The sequence below is a fragment of the Scyliorhinus torazame genome, chromosome 18 (genome assembly GCF_047496885.1).
Source record: "Scyliorhinus torazame isolate Kashiwa2021f chromosome 18, sScyTor2.1, whole genome shotgun sequence".
Classification (NCBI taxonomy): Eukaryota; Metazoa; Chordata; class Chondrichthyes; order Carcharhiniformes; family Scyliorhinidae; genus Scyliorhinus; species Scyliorhinus torazame.
In genome coordinates this window covers 169,777,069-169,797,215 of record NC_092724.1, presented here as the reverse complement: position 1 = coordinate 169,797,215, position 20,147 = coordinate 169,777,069, and the positions used below count along the sequence as shown (strand labels likewise).

The window sequence follows — 20,147 nt, the reverse complement described above, 5'->3', positions numbered from 1 at the left end:
CTAAGGACCCGGAAAACACGATCCGAGACATCACGTACCCTTGCACCTGGGAGGCAACATACCAAACGTGAGTCTCTCACGCTCCCACAAAATCTCCTATCTGTGCCCCTGACTATAGAGTCCCCAATTACTAATGCTCTGCTCCTCTCCCCCCTTCCCTTCTGAGCAACAGGGACAGACTCCGTGCCAGAGGCCCGTACCCCATGGCTTACCCCTGGTAAGTCCCCCCCCCCACAAGTATCCAAAGCGGTATACTTGTTTCTCAGGGGAACGACCGCAGGGGATCCCTGAACTGACTGCTTCTTCCCAGTCCCTCTTACAGTTACCCACCTATCTCCAATCTTTGGTGTAACTAATTCCCTGAAGCTGCTATCTATGACCCCTTCTGCCTCCCGAATGATCCAAAGTTCTTCCAACTCCAGCTCCAGTTCCCGAACTCGGTCTTGGAGGAGCTGGAGATGGCAGCACTTCCTGCAGGTAAAATCAGCAGGGACACTAACTGCATCCCTCACCTCAAACATCCTGCAGGAGGAACATTGCAATCCCTTCCCTGCCATTCCTCTAACTTTCTACCAAGATCTGGCTAACAACTAAATTAAATTTTTTATAAAAAATAATAATAATATAATAAAATATGGTACTTACCTCACACCAATGGGTTTTATTATTAGGTTAGAGGAGGAGGGCGGGTGGGAGACACTACACGTGTAGTGTCTCGGGTTTCCTCTCCACCAGAATTTATTGGTGAGGGTCTTCCCAGACGTCCGCGGGTCGACTTCCTGTTCCCGCCTAAAACACTAATTTTAAAAAAAAAATTCTCAGCTCCTGCTGAAATTGACTAACCAGCCAGCTCCACTCCCGCCGAACTCGACTGGCCTGCCCCTGCAAAGACAAGTGGACACGACAAGGACAGACTTACCTCCCAGCAGCCACTTCCGCACTGCTCCCGCTGAAACTGACTCACCAGCTGTTCTCCCGCCGAAATCGTCTGGCCTGCCCCTGCAAAGACAAGTGCTTTTAAAGGACAGACTCTCTGTTAGCTGTTTGATTGGCTCCCTCCGCTCCAGCTGTGGATAGAACCATTTGGAGGCTTTGAAAAGCCAGGCGCCCTTTTCCACTGGTCCTATTGGCTGCACAGGTCAGCCAATCCGCTCTCACCCAACATCTTTTCAAAGATTTTATTGGAGGCATTTTCAGAAATATAAATAACGAAAACCAACTGCGGACCCAGCAACGAGCCACAACATCCTTACCCCCCCCCCACCCCCAGAAATCCCCCTACGCCCACTCTACCCACTGCCACTCTCCTGCGCTCGCCCACCCTCCAACCCCACCCCCTTCCCCCATCCATTTAACTTTCAACCCAGACCCAGTGGATGGGGGGGGGTCAGGGTGGCCGTGGGTGGGTGGATCAGGGGGGCCGGGTGGGAGTGAGCGGGGGGCAGTGGGGGAGGGGAGGGTGTAGTGGGGGGATAGGGGGCAGTGGGGGGAATAGGGGGGGCAGTGGGTGGGGGGGTCGGAGAGCCGTCTGTGAGGGGGCCTGGTGGGGGTGTGTGGGGGGCAGTGGGGGTTGGGGGTAGTGGGGGGGGGCTAGGGGGCAGTGGGGGGGATAGTGTGGCAGTGCGGGGGATAGGGGTGGAAGTGGGGGGGTGGGGTCGGGGGGCAGTGGGTGGGGGGGTTAGGGGGCAGTGGGTGGGGGGGGTTGGGGGCAGTGGGTGGGGGGGGTTGGGGGGCAGTGGGTGGGGGGGTTAGGGGGAAGTGGGTGGGGGGGGTTGGGGGGCAGTGGGTGGGGGGGGTTGGGGGGCAGTGGGTGGGGGGGGTTGGGGGGGCAGTGGGTGGGGGGGGGTTGGGGGGCAGTGGGGGGGGGGGTTGGGGGGCAGTGGGTGGGGGGGTTGGGGGGCAGTGGGTGGGGGGGTTAGGGGGCAGTGGGTGGGGGGGTTGGGGGGGCAGTGGGTGGGGGGGGGTTGGGGGGCAGTGGGGGGGGGGTTTTGGGGGTCAGTAGGTTTCGGGTCAGCGTAACAGATGCCTGTTTGTGTCAGACTGTCAGCCGCTGTCAGTTTGATGCCGTGACCGAGCAGATCAACAAAATGATTCAAGGTTTGATGAAGAAGATCTGCATCCAGGAGAAGGACTGGGGCTGCATCCTGGAGAGACTGTCCGAGGGAATGGACCACAAGGTGATGCTAATCATTTCACAGATTCTATCTCCTAACCGTGTTGGGTTTGGTTCAGCGGGGGCAGTGGGTGGGGGAGGGTCGGGGGGCAGTGGGTGGGGGGGGGGGGGTCAGGGGGCAGTGGGTGGGGGGTTCGGGGGGCAGTGGGTGGGGGTGTCGGGGGGAAGTGGGTGTGGGGGCGGTGGGGCAGTGGGTGGGGGGGTCGGGGGGCAGTGGGTGGGGGGGCGGGGGGCAGTGGGGGGGGGTTCGGGGGGCAGTGGGTGGGGGGGCGTGGGGGCAGTGGGGGGGGTTCGGGGGGCAGTGGGTGGGGGGGGTCAGGGGGCAGTGGGTGGGGGGGTCGGGGCAGCGGGTGGGGGGGTCGGGGCAGCGGGTGGGGGGGTCGGGGGGCAGTGGGTGGGGGGGTCGGGGGGCAGTGGGTAGGAGGGTCGGGGGGCAGTGGGTGGGGGGGTCGGGGGCAGTGGGTGGGGGGGTCGGGGGGCAGTGGGTGGGGGGGTTGGGGGGGCAGTGGGTGGGGGGGTCGGGGGGCAGTGGGTGGGGGGGTCGGGGGGCAGTGGGTGGGGGGGTCGGGGGCAGTGGGTGGGGGGGTCGAGGGGCAGTGGGTGGGGGGGTCGGGGGGCAGTGGGTGGGGGGTTGGGGGGGCAGTGGGTGGGGGGGGTCGGGGGGCAGTGGGTGGGGGGGGTCGGGGGGCAGTGGGTGGGGGGGTCGGGGGCAGTGGGTGGGGGGGTCGGGGGGGCAGTGGGTGGGGGGGCGGTGTAGGTGTGATTTAGACTAGCGGGGGGTGATATTCTGCTGTGTTTTCCCAGCTGGACCGTGTTGAGTTGGAACCTCTGAAGAAGCAGCTGGAGGAGCGATGGAGGGCGATTCGCAAACAGCTGATGAAGAACAAAGACATCGGACAGGAAGGAGCCGCAGCCCTGAAAAAGTGAGTTCATCAGAGCGATGGTACACAATCCCTCACACACTCCCTCACACACACCCTCACACACCCCCACACACACACCCTCACACACACACCCTCACACACACCCCCTCACACACACCCTCACTCACACACACACCCTCACACACACACCCTCACACACCCCCACACACACACCCTCACACACACACCCTCACACACATACCCTCACACACTCCCTCACACACTCCCTCACACACACCCTCACACACTCCCTCACACACACCCTCACACACCCCCTCACACCCCCCCACACACACACCCTCACGCACACACCCTCACACACACACCCTCACACACACCATCACTCACTCCCTCACACACACCCTCACACACCCCCTCACACACACACCCTCACACACACCCTCACACACACCCTCACACACACCCTCACACACTCCCTCACACACACCCTCACACACTCCCTCACAAACACCCTCACACACTCCCTCACACACTCCCTCACACACACCCTCACACACTCCCTCACACACACCCTCACACACACCCTCACACACACCCTCACACACACTGACTCTCTGTCCAATGTAAAGTCTGTTTTTTTTTCCAGTTTTGTTTTGATTTTCAGAGAATCGCAGAAATATTTTAAGTAACAATTACCGGGCCGGGATCTCCGGGCTGTCCGGGCCGGGATCTCCAGGCTGTCCGGGCCAGGATCTCCGGGATCTCCGGGCTGTCCGGGCCGGGATCTCCGGGCTGTCCGGGCAGTCCGGGCCGGGATCGCCGGGCTGTCCGAACCGGGATCTCCGGGATCTCCGGGCTGTTGCTGCTCCCACCCCGGGTCTGATTCACCCTCCGCCCTCTCTCCACAGGCAGCTCATCAGCCATTTCCACTGCCTCTCCTGTGACCGACCGATGGACATCAAGCTGCCCTCTGGCCCGTAAGTAACAACTCATTCTCCACTGCTGATTGGCCAAACTATGGCTCAGCTCCTGATTGGCCAAACTGTGGCTCAGCTCCTGATTGGCCAAACTGTGGCTCAGCTCCTGATTGGCCAAACTGTGGCTCAGCTCCTGATTGGCCAAACTGTGGCTCAGCTCCTGATTGGCCAAACTGTGGCTCAGCTCCTGATTGGCCAAACTGTGGCTCAGCTCCTGATTGGCCAAACTGTGGCTCAGCTCCTGATTGGCCAAACTGTGGCTCAGCTCCTGATTGGCCAAACTGTGGCTCAGCTCCTGATTGGCCAAACTGTGGCTCAGCTCCTGATTGGCCAAACTGTGGCTCAGCTCCTGATTGGCCAAACTGTGGCTCAGATTAATTCCAAAATATGACTGTTAATTATATGGTAACTGCATGTTAATTAGATGTTAATTGTATGTTAATTAGATGTTAATTGTACGGTACACAAAAGATATCAGACAAAAATCAAAACCACATAGATTTATAAAGCACAAGTTAGCCCCACCACCCTCAGTGCCATCCGCACGGTGCTGAGGGTGGGGGCTATCACGGTGCTGAGGGTGGGGGCTCTCACGGTGCTGAGGGTGGGGGCTATCACGGTGCTGAGGGTGGGGGCTCGCACGGTGCTGAGGGTGGGGGCTATCACGGTGCTGAGGGTGGGGGCTCTCACGGTGCCGAGGGTGGGGGCTCTCACGATGCTGAGGGTGGGGGCTCTCACGGTGCCGAGGGTGGGGGCTATCACGGTGCTGAGGGTGGGGGCTCTCACGGTGCCGAGGGTGGGGGCTCTCATGATGCTGAGGGTGGGGGCTCTCACGGTGCTGAGGGTGGGGGCTATCACGGTGCTGAGGGTGGGGGCTCTCACGGTGCTGAGGGTGGGGGCTATCCGCACGGTGCTGAGGGTGGGGGCTATCACGGTGCTGAGGGTGGGGGCTCTCACGGTGCTGAGGGTGGGGGCTATCACGGTGCTGAGGGTGGGGGCTCTCACGGTGCTGAGGGTGGGGGCTATCCGCACGGTGCTGAGGGTGGGGGCTATCACGGTGCTGAGGGTGGGGGCTCTCACGGTGCTGAGGGTGGGGGCTATCACGGTGCTGAGGGTGGGGGCTCTCACGGTGCTGAGGGTGGGGGCTATCACGATGCTGAGGGTGGGGGGTCATTCTCGCCTCTACCCTCCTCCCTCCCCCCGTCCTTGACAATCTTAACTGACGAGAGAATCTTCATAGTTGAGGATGACAAATATTCTACCAGCCCGCCTCCACTCTCGCTGGGAAAGGGAGACACAGAATAACAATCCTCTGAGAAAAACTCTTCCTATCTCCATGTTCGATTGGAGATGCCGACAGCGGGATTCTCCGTACGGCAGACTGGTTTTCCGTCACGGCGCTCCCTCGCCGACAGCGGGATTCTCCGTACGGCAGACTGGTTTTCCGTCACGGCGCTCCCTCGCCGACAGCGGGATTCTCCGTACGGCAGACTGGTTTTCCGTCACGGCGCTCCCTCGCCGACAGCGGGATTCTCCGTACGGCAGACTGGTTTTCCGTCACGGCGCTCCCTCGCCGACAGCGGGATTCTCCGTACGGCCGACTGGTTTTCCGTCACGGCGCTCCCTCGCCGACAGCGGGATTCTCCGTACGGCAGACCGGTCAATGGCGTTTCCCATTGTGGCCACCCCCACGCCGTCAGGAATGTTGGGAAACCCTGGGGGGGGTTGCTGCCGGCGGACTGGAGGATCCCGGCGATGGAGAATTCCGCTATTCCCTCGAGGTGAAACGTTATCCCAGCATCCACCCTGTCGAGCCCCCGGGTGGTCCTTTACATTTCATTAGGATCAAACCCAACAGTCGAACCGTTCCTGACGACATTAACCCTTCATCGCAGCAATTTGTTGCTGAACTGGATTATGGATGTGACCATTTCAGGATGTGAGTCTATTTCTGGTTCTGTCTTTCCACTTGTCCCTCCTCTTTAGGAATGTGCTGTCATTCGCAATCCCGAGCACTCCCGCCCCGGGGTATCGCTCCAATCGCTATGATGCTGATGACTCTCGCCGAAGGAGTAAAGGGTAAGTGACTGACAGCCTCTGACACAGCCTCGCAGGGAACCCCCGTCTGTTACAGAGTTTGTTCCCATCAGGTTACAGGAAGGCGCAGTTCAATCAGGGGTAATGTTACTCTGTGAGAACCCCTCATGGTGCAAACTGGGTGAACCATGGCCAGTTTTACCCTCAGGTTCCAAACATGTCACTCGCACTGGCCTGTCTGTGGGAGAGAGGACTGACTGTTCGCTGCTGGGGGAAGCTGAGCTCAGTTAAAGGCTGTTTAACCTAGAGTTCAACACCACTCAGATCGAATGGGCCAGATGTGGGCCAGATGTGGTGTTTTTCCTCAAGCTGCCGAGCTGGATTTCTCACTTCCCCAAACCCGGCAGGAAAGTTCACAGAAGTCAGGACAAGCAGGTCTCAGCTGACGTTTCTTGACAAAATCTGTCTTGATGAATTTTGACCAGAGTACTTAAGGAATAATGAGAATCACCCCATGTCTGGGTATCAGGCCCTGTGTGTTGAGGGGGGAAACTCAGATACCGGACGGCCCATTCCAGCTAAACTCATTGGTATTCACCTCTGTTAAACATCTGACAGAGTATGCTGAGTGGCTGAGGCTCCCAGGACGCGGCTCACTGACTGTGTTTTAATGCATTAGAATAAGTTTTTAATAGATTGAGATATTTTTAATATGGTCCCCTCACACTGCCTCTCGTGCTGTTTGATCAATCCCGAGAATGTTAACACCGTCTTTCCCTATTAACAGCCAGAGAACAAGCAGAGCCAGAATGGAAAAGAACATTACGTGTATGCAACGTCTGCACATTAACCTTTGCAGGCAGATAGCGAGGGTTCAGAGCCATTTTAAGGGTTCAATCAAGGCAGTGAGTCCGTTTATGAGGCCCCTTCTTCATATAGGCTGTCCAGCATCATCCCCTCCTCGCAGAGTGTTTGAGAGAATCATCAAATCGTGAGTATGAGGAGACCGGTCACTTACACACAAAACACCTACTGCACAGGCACAAGACCTGAGTCATGCAGTGAATGTGCCCCCGGCCCCCTCCCCACAACACCCCCCCACCACCACCACACTCACCCCCCCACCCCCCCACCACACTCACCCCCCCTCCCCGCACACAACCGCCCCCCCACACTCACACGCCCCACACCCAGCCCCCTCTCCCCAGCCACTCCCCTCTCTCCCCCTCCGCCTCCCCACACCCAGCCCCGCTCCCCACAGCCCACCCCTCTCCACACACCCCCACTTCCAACCCCCCTCCCCACACTCGACCCCCTCTCCCCACACCCAGCCCCACTCCCCCACCAACACCCAACCCCCCCTCCCAACACCCAACCCCACACCCCCTCCCCGCACTCGACCCCCCTCCCCACACCCCCCCACACCTGCCCCACACCCACACCCAGCCCCCTCTCCCCACCCACTCCCCTCTCTCCCCCTCCCCCTCCCCACACCCAGCCCCCCTCCCCACAGCCCACCCCGCTCCACACCCCCCACTTCCAACCCCCCCTCCCCACACTCGACCCCCCCCTCCCCACACCCAGCCCCACACCCCCTGCCCGCACTTGACCCCCCTCCCCACACCCAGCCCCACCCCCCTCCCAACAACCACCCCCCCACACTCGCCCTCCCCACACCCGCAGCCCCCCACACCCAGCCCCCTCTCCCCACCCACTCCCCCCTCTCCCCCTCCCTCTCCCCCTCCCACACCCAGCTCCCCCTCCCCACAGCCTCCCCTCCCCACAGCCTCCCCTCCCCACAGCCTCCCCTCCCCACACGCAGCCCTCTCTCCCCACCCACTCCCCCCTCTCCCCCTCCCCACACCCAGCCCCCTCTCCCCACCCACTCCCCCTCCCCCTCCCACACCCAGCTCCCCCTCCCCACAGCCTCCCCTCCCCACACCCAGCCCCCTCTCCCCACCCACTCCCCCCTCTCCCCCTCCCCCTCCCACACCCAGCCCCCTCTCCCCACCCACTCCCCCTCCCCCTCCCACACCCAGCTCCCCCTCCCCACAGCCTCACCTCCCCACACCCAGCCCTCTCTCCCCACCCACTCCCCCCTCTCCCCCTCCCCCTCCCCACACCCAGCCCCCTCTCCCCACCCACTCCCCCTCCACCTCCCCCTCCCCCTCCCCAAACCCAGCCCCCTCTCCCCACCCACTCCCCCCTCTCCCACTCACCCTCCCCCTCCCCACACCCAGCCCCCTCTCCCCACCCCCTCCCCCTCCCCCTCCCCACACCCACCCAACCCCCGTCTCAACACCTGGCCTGAACCAGGATCAGTCCCCGAGTGAGATTCCGGCTCCTGAGCTGTTTCACTTTATCGCAGGTGGACTTCAGTCAATGTCGCAAATTCCCGACATAATTGACCCACACCTGACCTGGTAAAAGGAAGTGATTTAAATTATTTGACTGTCAGCTTTCAGAAAACAGACAAATTCAGCCAGATCCGGATTAATCTGGAATATTCAGCAATGGCCACATGTTGGAGTCAGAATTCCAAACGGAGTTCCTGCGATTCCTTTAATTCACTTGGGCCCCTGAATATGGATGTCTGGAGGATGTGGGGGTCCCTGGTTGAATATTGGGGTCCACGGGAAATGAGGGTCTGGGCGAAACGATTGTCCGGGCGGTTATCTGGGTGATATGGGCTCCGGGCGGTTATCTGGGTGATATGGGCTCCGGGCGGTTATCTGGGTGATATGGGGATCACTGGAGAATGGATTGTGGCTTCTTCATCCAAAGATCTGATTTTCTGGTAATATTCCATTGTCGGGGTTCCTCAATGTTGCATCTCTCAGGGTAGCACAGTGGTCAGCACAATTGCTTCACAGCTCCAGGGTCCCAGGTTCGATTCCCCGCTGGGTCACTGTCTGCGCGGAGTCTGCACGTTCTCCCCGTGTCTGCGTGGGTTTCCTCCGGGTGCTCCGGTTTCCTCCCACAAGTCCCGAAAGATGTGCTGTTGGATAATTTGGACATTCTCAATTCTCCCTCAGTGACCCGAACAGGCGGCGGATTGTGGAGACTAGGGGTTTTTCACAGTAACTTCATTGCCGTGTTAATGTAAGCCTACTTGTGACAATAAAGATTATTATTATTATTATCCTGCACTCACCGCCCTGGCTAATTCCAAGTTAGGAAGTTGAATTTTCACCTTCATGCTGAAAGCTCAGTTACTGAGAGCACGTGTTGTTTGTGTTCTGAGTGTGCAGTGACTGCGCTGAATGCAAACGTACATTAGTTCCTAATGTACCAATGCAGTGGCTGCTTGCATTAGTGTTTCTGTACGCAGATGAGTAAGCATGTTAACTGCTCGCAAAATGAGTACAGACATTTAATAATAATAATAATAATCTTTATTGTCACAAATAGGCTCACATTAACACGGCACTGAAGTTACTGTGAAAAGCCCCTAGTCGCCACATTCCGGCGCCTGTTCGGGGAGGCTGGTACAGAAATTGAACCCGCGCTGCTGGCCTTGTTCTGCATCACAAATCACCTGCCTATCCCAAGTATGAGTATACACATTTACTGCTCACATACTGAGTATACACATTTACTGCTCACATATTGAGTGTACACATTTACTGCTCACATACTGAGTATACACATTTACTGCTCACATACTGAGTATACACATTTACTGCTCACATATTGAGTGTACACATTTACTGCTCACATACTGAGTATACACATTTACTGCTCACATACTGAGTATACACATTTACTGCTCACATACTGAGTATACACATTTACTGCACACACACTGAGTACACACATTTACTGCTCATATACTGAGTACGCGCATTTACTGCTCACATACTGAGTATACACATTTACTGCACACACACTGAGTACACACATTTACTGCTCATATACTGAGTACGCGCATTTACTGCTCACATACTGAGTATACACATTTACTGCACACATACTGAGTATACACATTTACTGCTCACATACTGAGTATACACATTTACTGCACACATACTGAGTATACATATTTACTGCTCACATACTGAGTATACACATTTACTGCTCACATACTGAGTACACACATTTACTGCACACATACTGAGTACACACATTTACTGCTCACATACTGAGTATACACATTTACTGCACACATACTGAGTATACACATTTACTGCTCACATACTGAGTACGTGCATTTACTGCTCACATACTGAGTATACATATTTACTGCACACATACTGAGTATACACATTTACTGCTCACATACTGAGTATACATATTTACTGCTCACATACTGAGTATGCACATTTACTGCACACACACTGAGTACGCGCATTTACTGCTCACATACTGAGTATACACATTTACTGCTCACATACTGAGTATATACATTTACTGCTCACATACTGAGTATACACATTTACTGCTCAGATAATGAGTATATACATTTGCTGCTCACATTCTGAGTATACACATTTGCTGCCCACACTGAGTATACACATTTACTGCACACATACTGAGCATACACATTTACTGCTCACATACTGAGTATACACATTTACTGCTCACAAACTGAGTATACACATTTACTGCACACACTGAGTATATACATTTACTGCTCACATACTGAGTACACACATTTACTGCACACATACAGAGTATATACATTTACTGCTCACATACTGAGTATACATATTTACTGCACACATACTGAGTATACACATTTACTGCACACATACAGAGTATATACATTTACTGCTCACATACTGAGTATACACATTTACTGCTCACATACAGAGTATACACATTTACTGCTCACATACAGAGTATATACATTTACTGCTCACATACTGAGTATATACATTTACTGCTCACATACTGAGTATTCACATTTACTGCTCACATACTGAGTATACACATTTACTGCTCACATACTGAGTACACACATTTACTGCACACACTGAGTACACACATTTACTGCTCACATACTGAGTATACACATTTCCTGCTCACATACTGAGTATACACATTAACTGCTCACATACTGAGTACACGCATTTACTGCTCACATACTGAGTATACACATTTACTGCTCACACACTGAGTACACATATTTACTGCTCACATACTGAGCACACACATTTACTGCTCACATACTGAGTATACACATTTACTGCTCACATACTGAATATACACATTTACTGCTCACATACTGAGTATACACATTTACTGCTCACATACTGAGTATACGCATTTACTGCTCACATACTGAGTATACACATTTACTGCACACATACTGAGTACACACATTTACTGCGCACATACTGAGTACACACATTTACTGCTCACATACTGAGTATACACATACTGCACACATACTGAGTATACACATTTACTGCACACATACTGAGTACGCGCATTTACTGCTCACATACTGAGTATACACATTTACTGCTCACATACTGATTACATGCATTTACTGCTCACATACAGAGTATACACATTTACTGCACACATACTGAGTATGCACATTTACTGCACACATACTGAGTACACACATTTACTGCACACACACTGAGTATACACATTTACTGCGCACATACTGAGTACACACAATTACTGCTCACATACTGAGTATACACATTTACTGCTCACATACTGAGTATACACATTTACTGCACACATACTGAGTATGCACATTTACTGCTCACATTCTGAGTATACACATTTACTGCTCACATACTGATTACATGCATTTACTGCTCACATACAGAGTATACACATTTACTGCACACATACTGTGTATGCACATTTACTGCACACATACTGAGTACGCACATTTACTGCACACACACTGAGTACACACATTTACTGCTCACATACTGAGTATACACATTTACTGCTCACCTACTGAGTATACACATTTACTGCTCACATACTGAGTATACACATTTACTGCTCACATACTGAGTACACACATTTACTGCACACATACTGAGTATACACATTTACTGCACACATACTGAGTATACACATTTACTGCTCACATACTGAGTATACACATTTACTGCGTACATACTGAGTATACACGTTTATTGCACACATACTGAGTACACGCATTTACTGCACACATACTGAGTGTACACATTTACTGCTCACATACTGAGTATACACATTTATTGCTCACATACTGAGTATACACATTTACTGCTCACATACTGAGTATACACATTTACTGCTCACATACTGAGTACACACATTTACTGCTCACATACTGAGTATACACATTTACTGCACACTCACTGAGTACACACATTTACTGTTCACACACTGAGTACGCGCATTTACTGCTCACATACTGAGTATACACATTTACTGCTCACATACTGAGTATACACATTTACTGCTCACATACTGAGTATATACATTTACTGCTCACATACTGAGTATACACATTTACTGCACACATACTGAGTATACACATTTACTGCTCACATACTGAGTACACACATTTACTGCTCACATACTGAGTATACACATTTACTGCTCACATACTGAGTATACACATTTACTGCTCACATACTGAGTATACACATTTACTGATCACATACTGAGTATAAACATTTACTGCACACTCACTAAGTATACACATTTACTGCTCACATACTGAGTATACACATTTACTGCTCACAAACTGAGTATACACATTTACTGCACACACTGAGTAAATACATTTACTGCTCACATACTGAGTATACACATTTACTGCTCACATACTGAGTATACACATTTACTGCTCACATACTGAGTATACACATTTACTGCACACATACTGAGTATACACATTTACTGCTCACATACTGAGTATACACATTTACTGCTCACAAACTGAGTATACACATTTACTGCACACATACTGAGTATAAACATTTACTGCACACATACTGAGTATACACATTTACTGCTCACATACTGAGTATACACATTTACTGCTCACAAACTGAGTATACACATTTACTGCACACACTGAGTATATACATTTACTGCTCACATACTGCGTATACACATTTACTGCTCACATACTGAGTATACACATTTACTGCTCACATACTGAGCATACACATTTACTACTCACATACTGAGTATACACATTTACTGCTCACATACTGAGTACACACATTTACTGCACACATACTGAGTATACACATTTACTGCTCACATACTGATTATACACATTTACTGCTCACATACTGAGTATACACATTTACTGCTCACATACTGAGTATAAACATTTACTGCTCACATACTGAGTATACACATTTACTGCTCACATACTGAGTATACACATTTACTGCTCACAAACTGAGTATACACATTTACTGCACACACTGAGTATATACATTTACTGCTCACATACTGAGTACACACATTTACTGCTCACATACTGAGTATTCACATTTACTGCTCACATACTGAGTATACACATTTACTGCTCACATACTGAGTATACTCATTTACTGCCCACATACTGAGTATACACATTTACTGCTCACATACTGAGTATACACATTTACTGCTCACATACTGAGTATACACATTTACTGCTCACATCCTGAGTATATACATTTACTGCTCACATACTGAGTATTCACATTTACTGCTCACATCCTGAGTATATACATTTACTGCTCACATACTGAGTATTCACATTTACTGCTCACATACTGAGTATACACATTTACTGCTCACATACTGAGTATACACATTTACTGCTCACATACTGAGTATACACATTTACTGCACACTCTGAGTATATACATTTACTGCACACACTGAGTACACACATTTACTGCTCACATACTGAGTATACACATTTACTGCACACATACTGAGTATACACATTTACTGCTCACATTCTGTGTATACACATTTACTGCACACATACTGAGTACACACATTTACTGCTCACATACTGAGTATACACATTTATTGCACACATACTGAGTATACACTTTTACTGCTCACATACTGAGTACACACATTTACTGCTCACATACTGAGTATACACATCTACTGCTCACATTTACTGCTCACATTTACTGCTCACATACTGAGTATATACATTTACTGCTCACAAAATGAGTATACACATTTACTGCTTACATACTGAGTATACTCCTTTACTGCTCACATATTGAGTATACACATTTACTGCTCACATACTGAGTATACACATTTACTGCTCACATACTGAGCATACGCATTTACTACTCACATACTGAGTATACACATTTACTGCTCACATACTGAGTATACACATTTACTGCACACATACTGAGTACACACATTTACTGCTCACATACTGAGTACACACATTTACAAAGAACAAAGAACAAAGAAATGTACAGCACAGGAACAGGCCCTTCGGCCCTCCAAGCCCGTGCCGACCATACTGCCCGACTAAACTACAATCTTCTACACTTCCTGGGTCCGTATCCTTCTATTCCCATCCTATTCATATATTTGTCAAGATGCCCCTTAAATGTCCCTATCGTCCCTGCCTCCACTACCTCCTCCGGTAGTGAGTTCCAGGCACCCACTACCCTCTGCGTAAAAAACTTGCCTCGTACATCTACTCTAAACTTTGCCCCTCTCACCTTAAACCTATGCCCCCTAGTAATTGACCCCTCTACCCTGGGGAAAAGCCTCTGACTATCCACTCTGTCTATGCCCCTCATAATTTTGTATACCTCTATCAGGTCGCCCCTCAACCTCCTTCGTTCCAGTGAGAACAAACCGAGTTTATTCAATCGCTCCTCATAGCTTATGCCCTCCATACCAGGCAACATTCTGGTAAATCTCTTCTGCACCCTCTCTAAAGCCTCCACATCCTTCTGGTAGTGTGGCGACCAGAATTGAACACTATACTCCAAGTGTGGCCTAACTAAGGTTCTATACAGCTGCAACATGACTTGCCAATTCTTATACTCAATGCCCCGGCCAATGAAGGCAAGCATGCCGTATGCCTTCTTGACTACCTTCTCCACCTGTGTAGCCCCTTTCAGTGATCTGTGGACCAGTACTCCTAGATCTCTTTGACTTTCAATACTCTTGAGGGTTCTACCATTCACCGTATATTCCCTACCTGCATTAGCCCTTCCAAAATGCATTACCTCACATTTGTCCAGGTTAAACTCCATCTGCCATCTCTCCGCCCAAGTCTCCAGACAATCTAAATCCTGCTGTATCCTCAGACAGTCCTCATCGCTATCCGCAATTCCACCAACCTTTGTGTCGTCTGCAAACTTACTAATCAGACCAGTTACATTTTCCTCCAAATCATTTATATATACTACAAAGAGCAAAGGTCCCAGCACTGATCCCTGTGGAACACCACTGGTCACAGCCCTCCAATTAGAAAAGCATCCCTCCATTGCTACCCTCTGCCTTCTATGGCCTAGCCAGTTCTGTATCCACCTTGCTGCACACATACTGAGTATACACATTTACTGCTCACATACTGAGTATACACATTTACTGCTCACATACTGAGTATACACATTTACTGCTCACATACTGAGTACACACATTTACTGCTCACATACTGAGTATACACATTTACTGCTCACATACTGAGTATAAACATTTACTGCTCACATACTGAGTATACACATTCACTGCTCACATACTGAGTATACACATTCACTGCTCACATACTGAGTATACACATTTACTGCTCACATACTGAGTACACACATTTACTGCTCACATACTGAGTATACACATTCACTGCTCACATACTGAGTACACACATTTACTGCTCACATACTGAGTATACACATTCACTGCTCACATACTGAGTATACACATTTACTGCTCACATACTGAGTACACACATTTACTGCTCACATACTGAGTATACACATTCACTGCTCACATACTGAGTACACACATTTACTGCTCACATACTGAGTATACACATTCACTGCTCACATACTGAGTATACACATTTACTGCTCACATACTGAGTATACACATTTACTGCTCACATACTGAGTATACACATTCACTGCTCACATACTGAGTATACACATTTACTGCTCACATACTGAGTATACACATTCACTGCTCACATACTGAGTATACACATTTACTGCTCACATACTGAGTACACACATTTACTGCTCACATACTGAGTATACACATTCACTGCTCACATACTGAGTATACACATTCACTGCTCACATACTGAGTATACACATTCACTGCTCACATACTGAGTATACACATTTACTGCTCACATACTGAGTACACACATTTACTGCTCACATACTGAGTATACACATTCACTGCTCACATACTGAGTACACACATTTACTGCTCACATCTACACGTGAGCTTGTGGATCATCATCCCCCACCCATGGGCAATGTCACCCCCACACACATGGGCAATGTCACCCCCACACCCATGGGCAATGTCACTCCCACACACATGGGCAATGTCACCCCCACACACATGGGCAATGTCACCCCCCACACACATGGGGACTGCCCACACACCCCAAGTGAGGACACCCCCACTATGGGGTCACTGGGGGGCCGCCCTCTTCAGGCACCCCCAAGCCCCCTTACAGCAGCCTCTCCCTTCCAGGACCCCCACCTGTCACCCTCCAACCTCCCGGAAGCCCCTACTTACCACCACCCTTCAAACGCCCCTCCACACTCCTTTCATGGACATGACCCCCTCGCCCCCTGACCCTTGCACTGGCACCCAGGCAGTGCTCCTGCTGGCTTGGCAGTGCCAAGGTGCCCATGTTCCCAGAGGAGGGCCAGGGGGCCACCCTGCACTGGTGACCCGGGAGACCCTCCGGGTTCCGTTCCACCTGGTCCATGTTTGAGCCTCCCTGTGGAGTCCGGAGATTCGAAGGAGGTATACGACCTACATCCACGAGCATCATCTGGTCCCGCCCATTTGGGGTGGGTTCCCGACTCCGCCGTCTCGCAGGACTCCGGCGAATCCCGGGAGACATGGAGTCTGTCAGGAAGCTTGCTGGTGGCCTCTCCCGAAACTCTCCGGCTGCACAGTCCTCTCCCTTGAGCGCAACGTGGGCGGAGAATTGCATCCTGGGTTTCAGTTTCCGGGGCATTGGGACCGATTCTGGGAGAGGAGGGACCTGCACAAACTGGACGGGTTACACCTGGGCACGACCGGGACTGATGTCCCAGGGGGAGTATTTGCTCGAGTGGCTGGTGAGGGTTTAAACTAATCTGGCAGAGAATGGGAACCTATTCAAGGAGTCAGAGGAGGAGGAAACATGGACAAAAATGAAAGACAAAAAGGAGAATAAGAAAAGTGATAGGCAGACAAACCAAGATTCCAACAGGGCCCCAGTGAAAAATATTGGGAATGAGACAAGTGATGGTAAAAAGACAAGTTTAAAAGATTTGTGCCTTAACACGTGGAGCATTCGCCGTGACGTGGATGATCTAATTGCAGAAATAGACGTAAATGGATATAATTGGGATTACGGAGACATGGCTGCAGGGTGACCAGGGATGGGGACTGAATATCCAAAGGTATTTAGTATTTAGGAAGGACAGACAAAAAGGAAAAGGTGGTGAAGTGGCATTGCTGGTTAAAGAGGAAATTAACAGAATAGTGAGGGAGGATATTGGCTCTGACTATGTGGAGTCTGGGGAGAGCTGAGAAATACCAAGGGGCAAAAAACATTAGTGGGCATCGGATACAGACCCCCAAACTGCAGTGCTGATGTTGGGAATGGCATTAAACAGGAAATTAGAGACGCGTGCAATAAAGGAACATCTGTAATTATGGGTGACTTTAATCTGCATATAGATTGGGCAAATCAAATTAACCATAATACCGTAGAGGAGGAATTCCTGGAGTGTACACGGGATGGTTTTCTGGACCAATATGTTGAGGAACCAACGAGAGAGCAGGCCATCTTAGACTGGGTGCTGTGTAATGAGAGGGGAATCATTGACAATCTGGCTGTGCGAGACCCCTTGGGGATGAGCGACCATAACATGATGGAATGTTTCATCCAGATGGAGAGTGAAGTAGTTGATTTTGAGACTAGAATCCTGAATCTTAATAAAGGGAACTACGATGATATCAGGCATGAGTTGGCTTTGATCAATAGGGGAATGTTGCTGAAAGGGATGACAGGGGATAGACAGCGGCAAACATTCAAGCACCGCATGGAGGAACTGCAACAACTGTTCATTCCTGTCTGACACAAAAGTAAAACGGGAAAGTTGGCCAATCCATGGCTTACAAGGAAATTAGGGATAGTATTCAATCCAAGGAGCATACAAATTGGCCAAGACAAACAACAGGTCTGAGGATCGGGAGCAGTTTAGAATTCAGCAAAGAAGGACCAGGGGATTGATTAAGAAGGGGAAAGTACAGTACGAGAGTAAGCTGGCAGGGAATATAGAAACTGACTGTAAAAGTTTCTATAGGTACATAAAGAGAAAAAGATTGGTGAAGACAAATGTAGGTCCCTTACAGTCAGAAACAGGAGACTGTATTATAGGGGACAAAGAAATGGCTGAGTAACGAAACACATACTTTGATTCTGTCTTCACAAATGAGGGCACAAATCAGATACCAGAAATGTTGGGGAAAGCAGTGTTTAGTGAGAGGGAGGAACTGAAGGAGATCAATATTAGGGGGAAATTGGGATTGAAGGCTGATAAATCCCCAGGGCCTGGTCATCTTCATCCCAGAGCGCTTAAGGAACAGGCTCTAGAAATAGTGGATACATTGGTGGTCATCTTCCAGGATTCTATGGACTCTGGGACAGTTCCTGCAGATTGGAGGGTGGCGAATGTAACTCCACTGTTTAAAAAGGGAGGTAGAGAGAAAACAGGGAATTATAGACCAGTCAGCCTGATGTTGGTAGTGGGGAAAATTCTAGAATCAATTATCAAAGGTTTTATAGCCGAGCACTGAGAAAGCAGTGGCAGGATCGGACAGAGTCAGGCTGGATTTATGATGGGAAATCATGCTCGACAAATCTACTGGAATTCTTCGAGGCTGTAACTAGCAGAGTTGACAAGGATGTGGTTTATTTGGAATTTCAGAAAGCTTTTGACAAAGTCCCGCATAAAAGATTAGCGTGTGAAATTAAGCGCATAGGATTAGGGGCAGTGTATTGAGGTGGATAGAAAGCTGGTTGGCAGACAGGAGACAAAGACTAGAAATTAACGGGCCTTTTTCAAATTGGCAGCCAGTGACCAGTGGGGTATCGCAGGGATCGGTGCTGGGACCCCAGTGACAGGCAGGCAGTGACCAGTGGGGTATCGCAGGGATCGGTGCTGGGACCCCAGCTATTCACAATATATATCAATGATTTAGATGAGGGAACAAAATGTAATGTCTCCAAATTTGCAGCTGACACCAAGTTGGGTGGGAGGGTGAGCTGTGAGGGGGATACAGAGATCCTTCAGTGTGATTTGGACAAGTTGAGTGAGTGGGAAAATGAATGGCAGATGCGGTATAATGTGGAGAATTATGAGGGGCGGGATTCACGGAGTGTCCACAGCACCATAAACGCTGTCGCATTTTACGACGGTGTGAACGGGCCAACCCCATGACTAATTCTGGCCCCTACAGGGGGCTAGCACAGCGCTGGACTAGTTCGCACCTCTCCAGCTGCTGAACGCGGCGCGAACTGCGCACCGCGGGATCCACGCAGTGGCCTTCAGTGGCCCCCCCTCAGGGTCACCCCCCCCCCCCCCCCCCCACAGGCTGCCATCCGACCCCTCAACGTCGAGGTCCCGCCGGTCCAGAGCAGGTTAGAACGGCGCCGGCGGGACGCGGTTCTTTTCTTACGGCCGCTCGGCCCATCCGTGCCGGAGAATCGGCGTGCTGGCCGCGTAGAGCGGCTCGCGACCGGGGCAGCACCAACCACACCGACATCGGGGCAGCGTGGCCCGTTCGCGGGGATTCTCCGGCCCGTCCCAGGGCTGGGGGAATCTCGCCCGAGATTATTCACTTTGGGAGCAAAAACAGGGAGGCAGATGATTATCT

At 50.9% G+C, this 20,147-nt stretch overlaps 1 protein-coding gene across 3 annotated transcripts in view; it reads left to right on the top strand.

Moving 5' to 3' along the window:
• Window positions 1-20,147, top strand: part of LOC140395746 (glutamine-rich protein 2-like) — a 342,552-nt gene that overhangs the window by 279,754 nt on the left and 42,651 nt on the right. For 2 of the 3 annotated variants that reach the window (XM_072483896.1, XM_072483898.1), the window contains exons 12-16: window positions 2,040-2,177; window positions 2,978-3,096; window positions 3,966-4,034; window positions 6,021-6,113; window positions 6,859-7,062. In XM_072483896.1, coding sequence (XP_072339997.1) covers window positions 2,040-2,177; window positions 2,978-3,096; window positions 3,966-4,034; window positions 6,021-6,113; window positions 6,859-7,062 — 623 coding nt within the window. The remainder of the gene's footprint in view (window positions 1-2,039; window positions 2,178-2,977; window positions 3,097-3,965; window positions 4,035-6,020; window positions 6,114-6,858; window positions 7,063-20,147) is intronic. The other variant, XM_072483897.1, reaches the window with a different exon arrangement.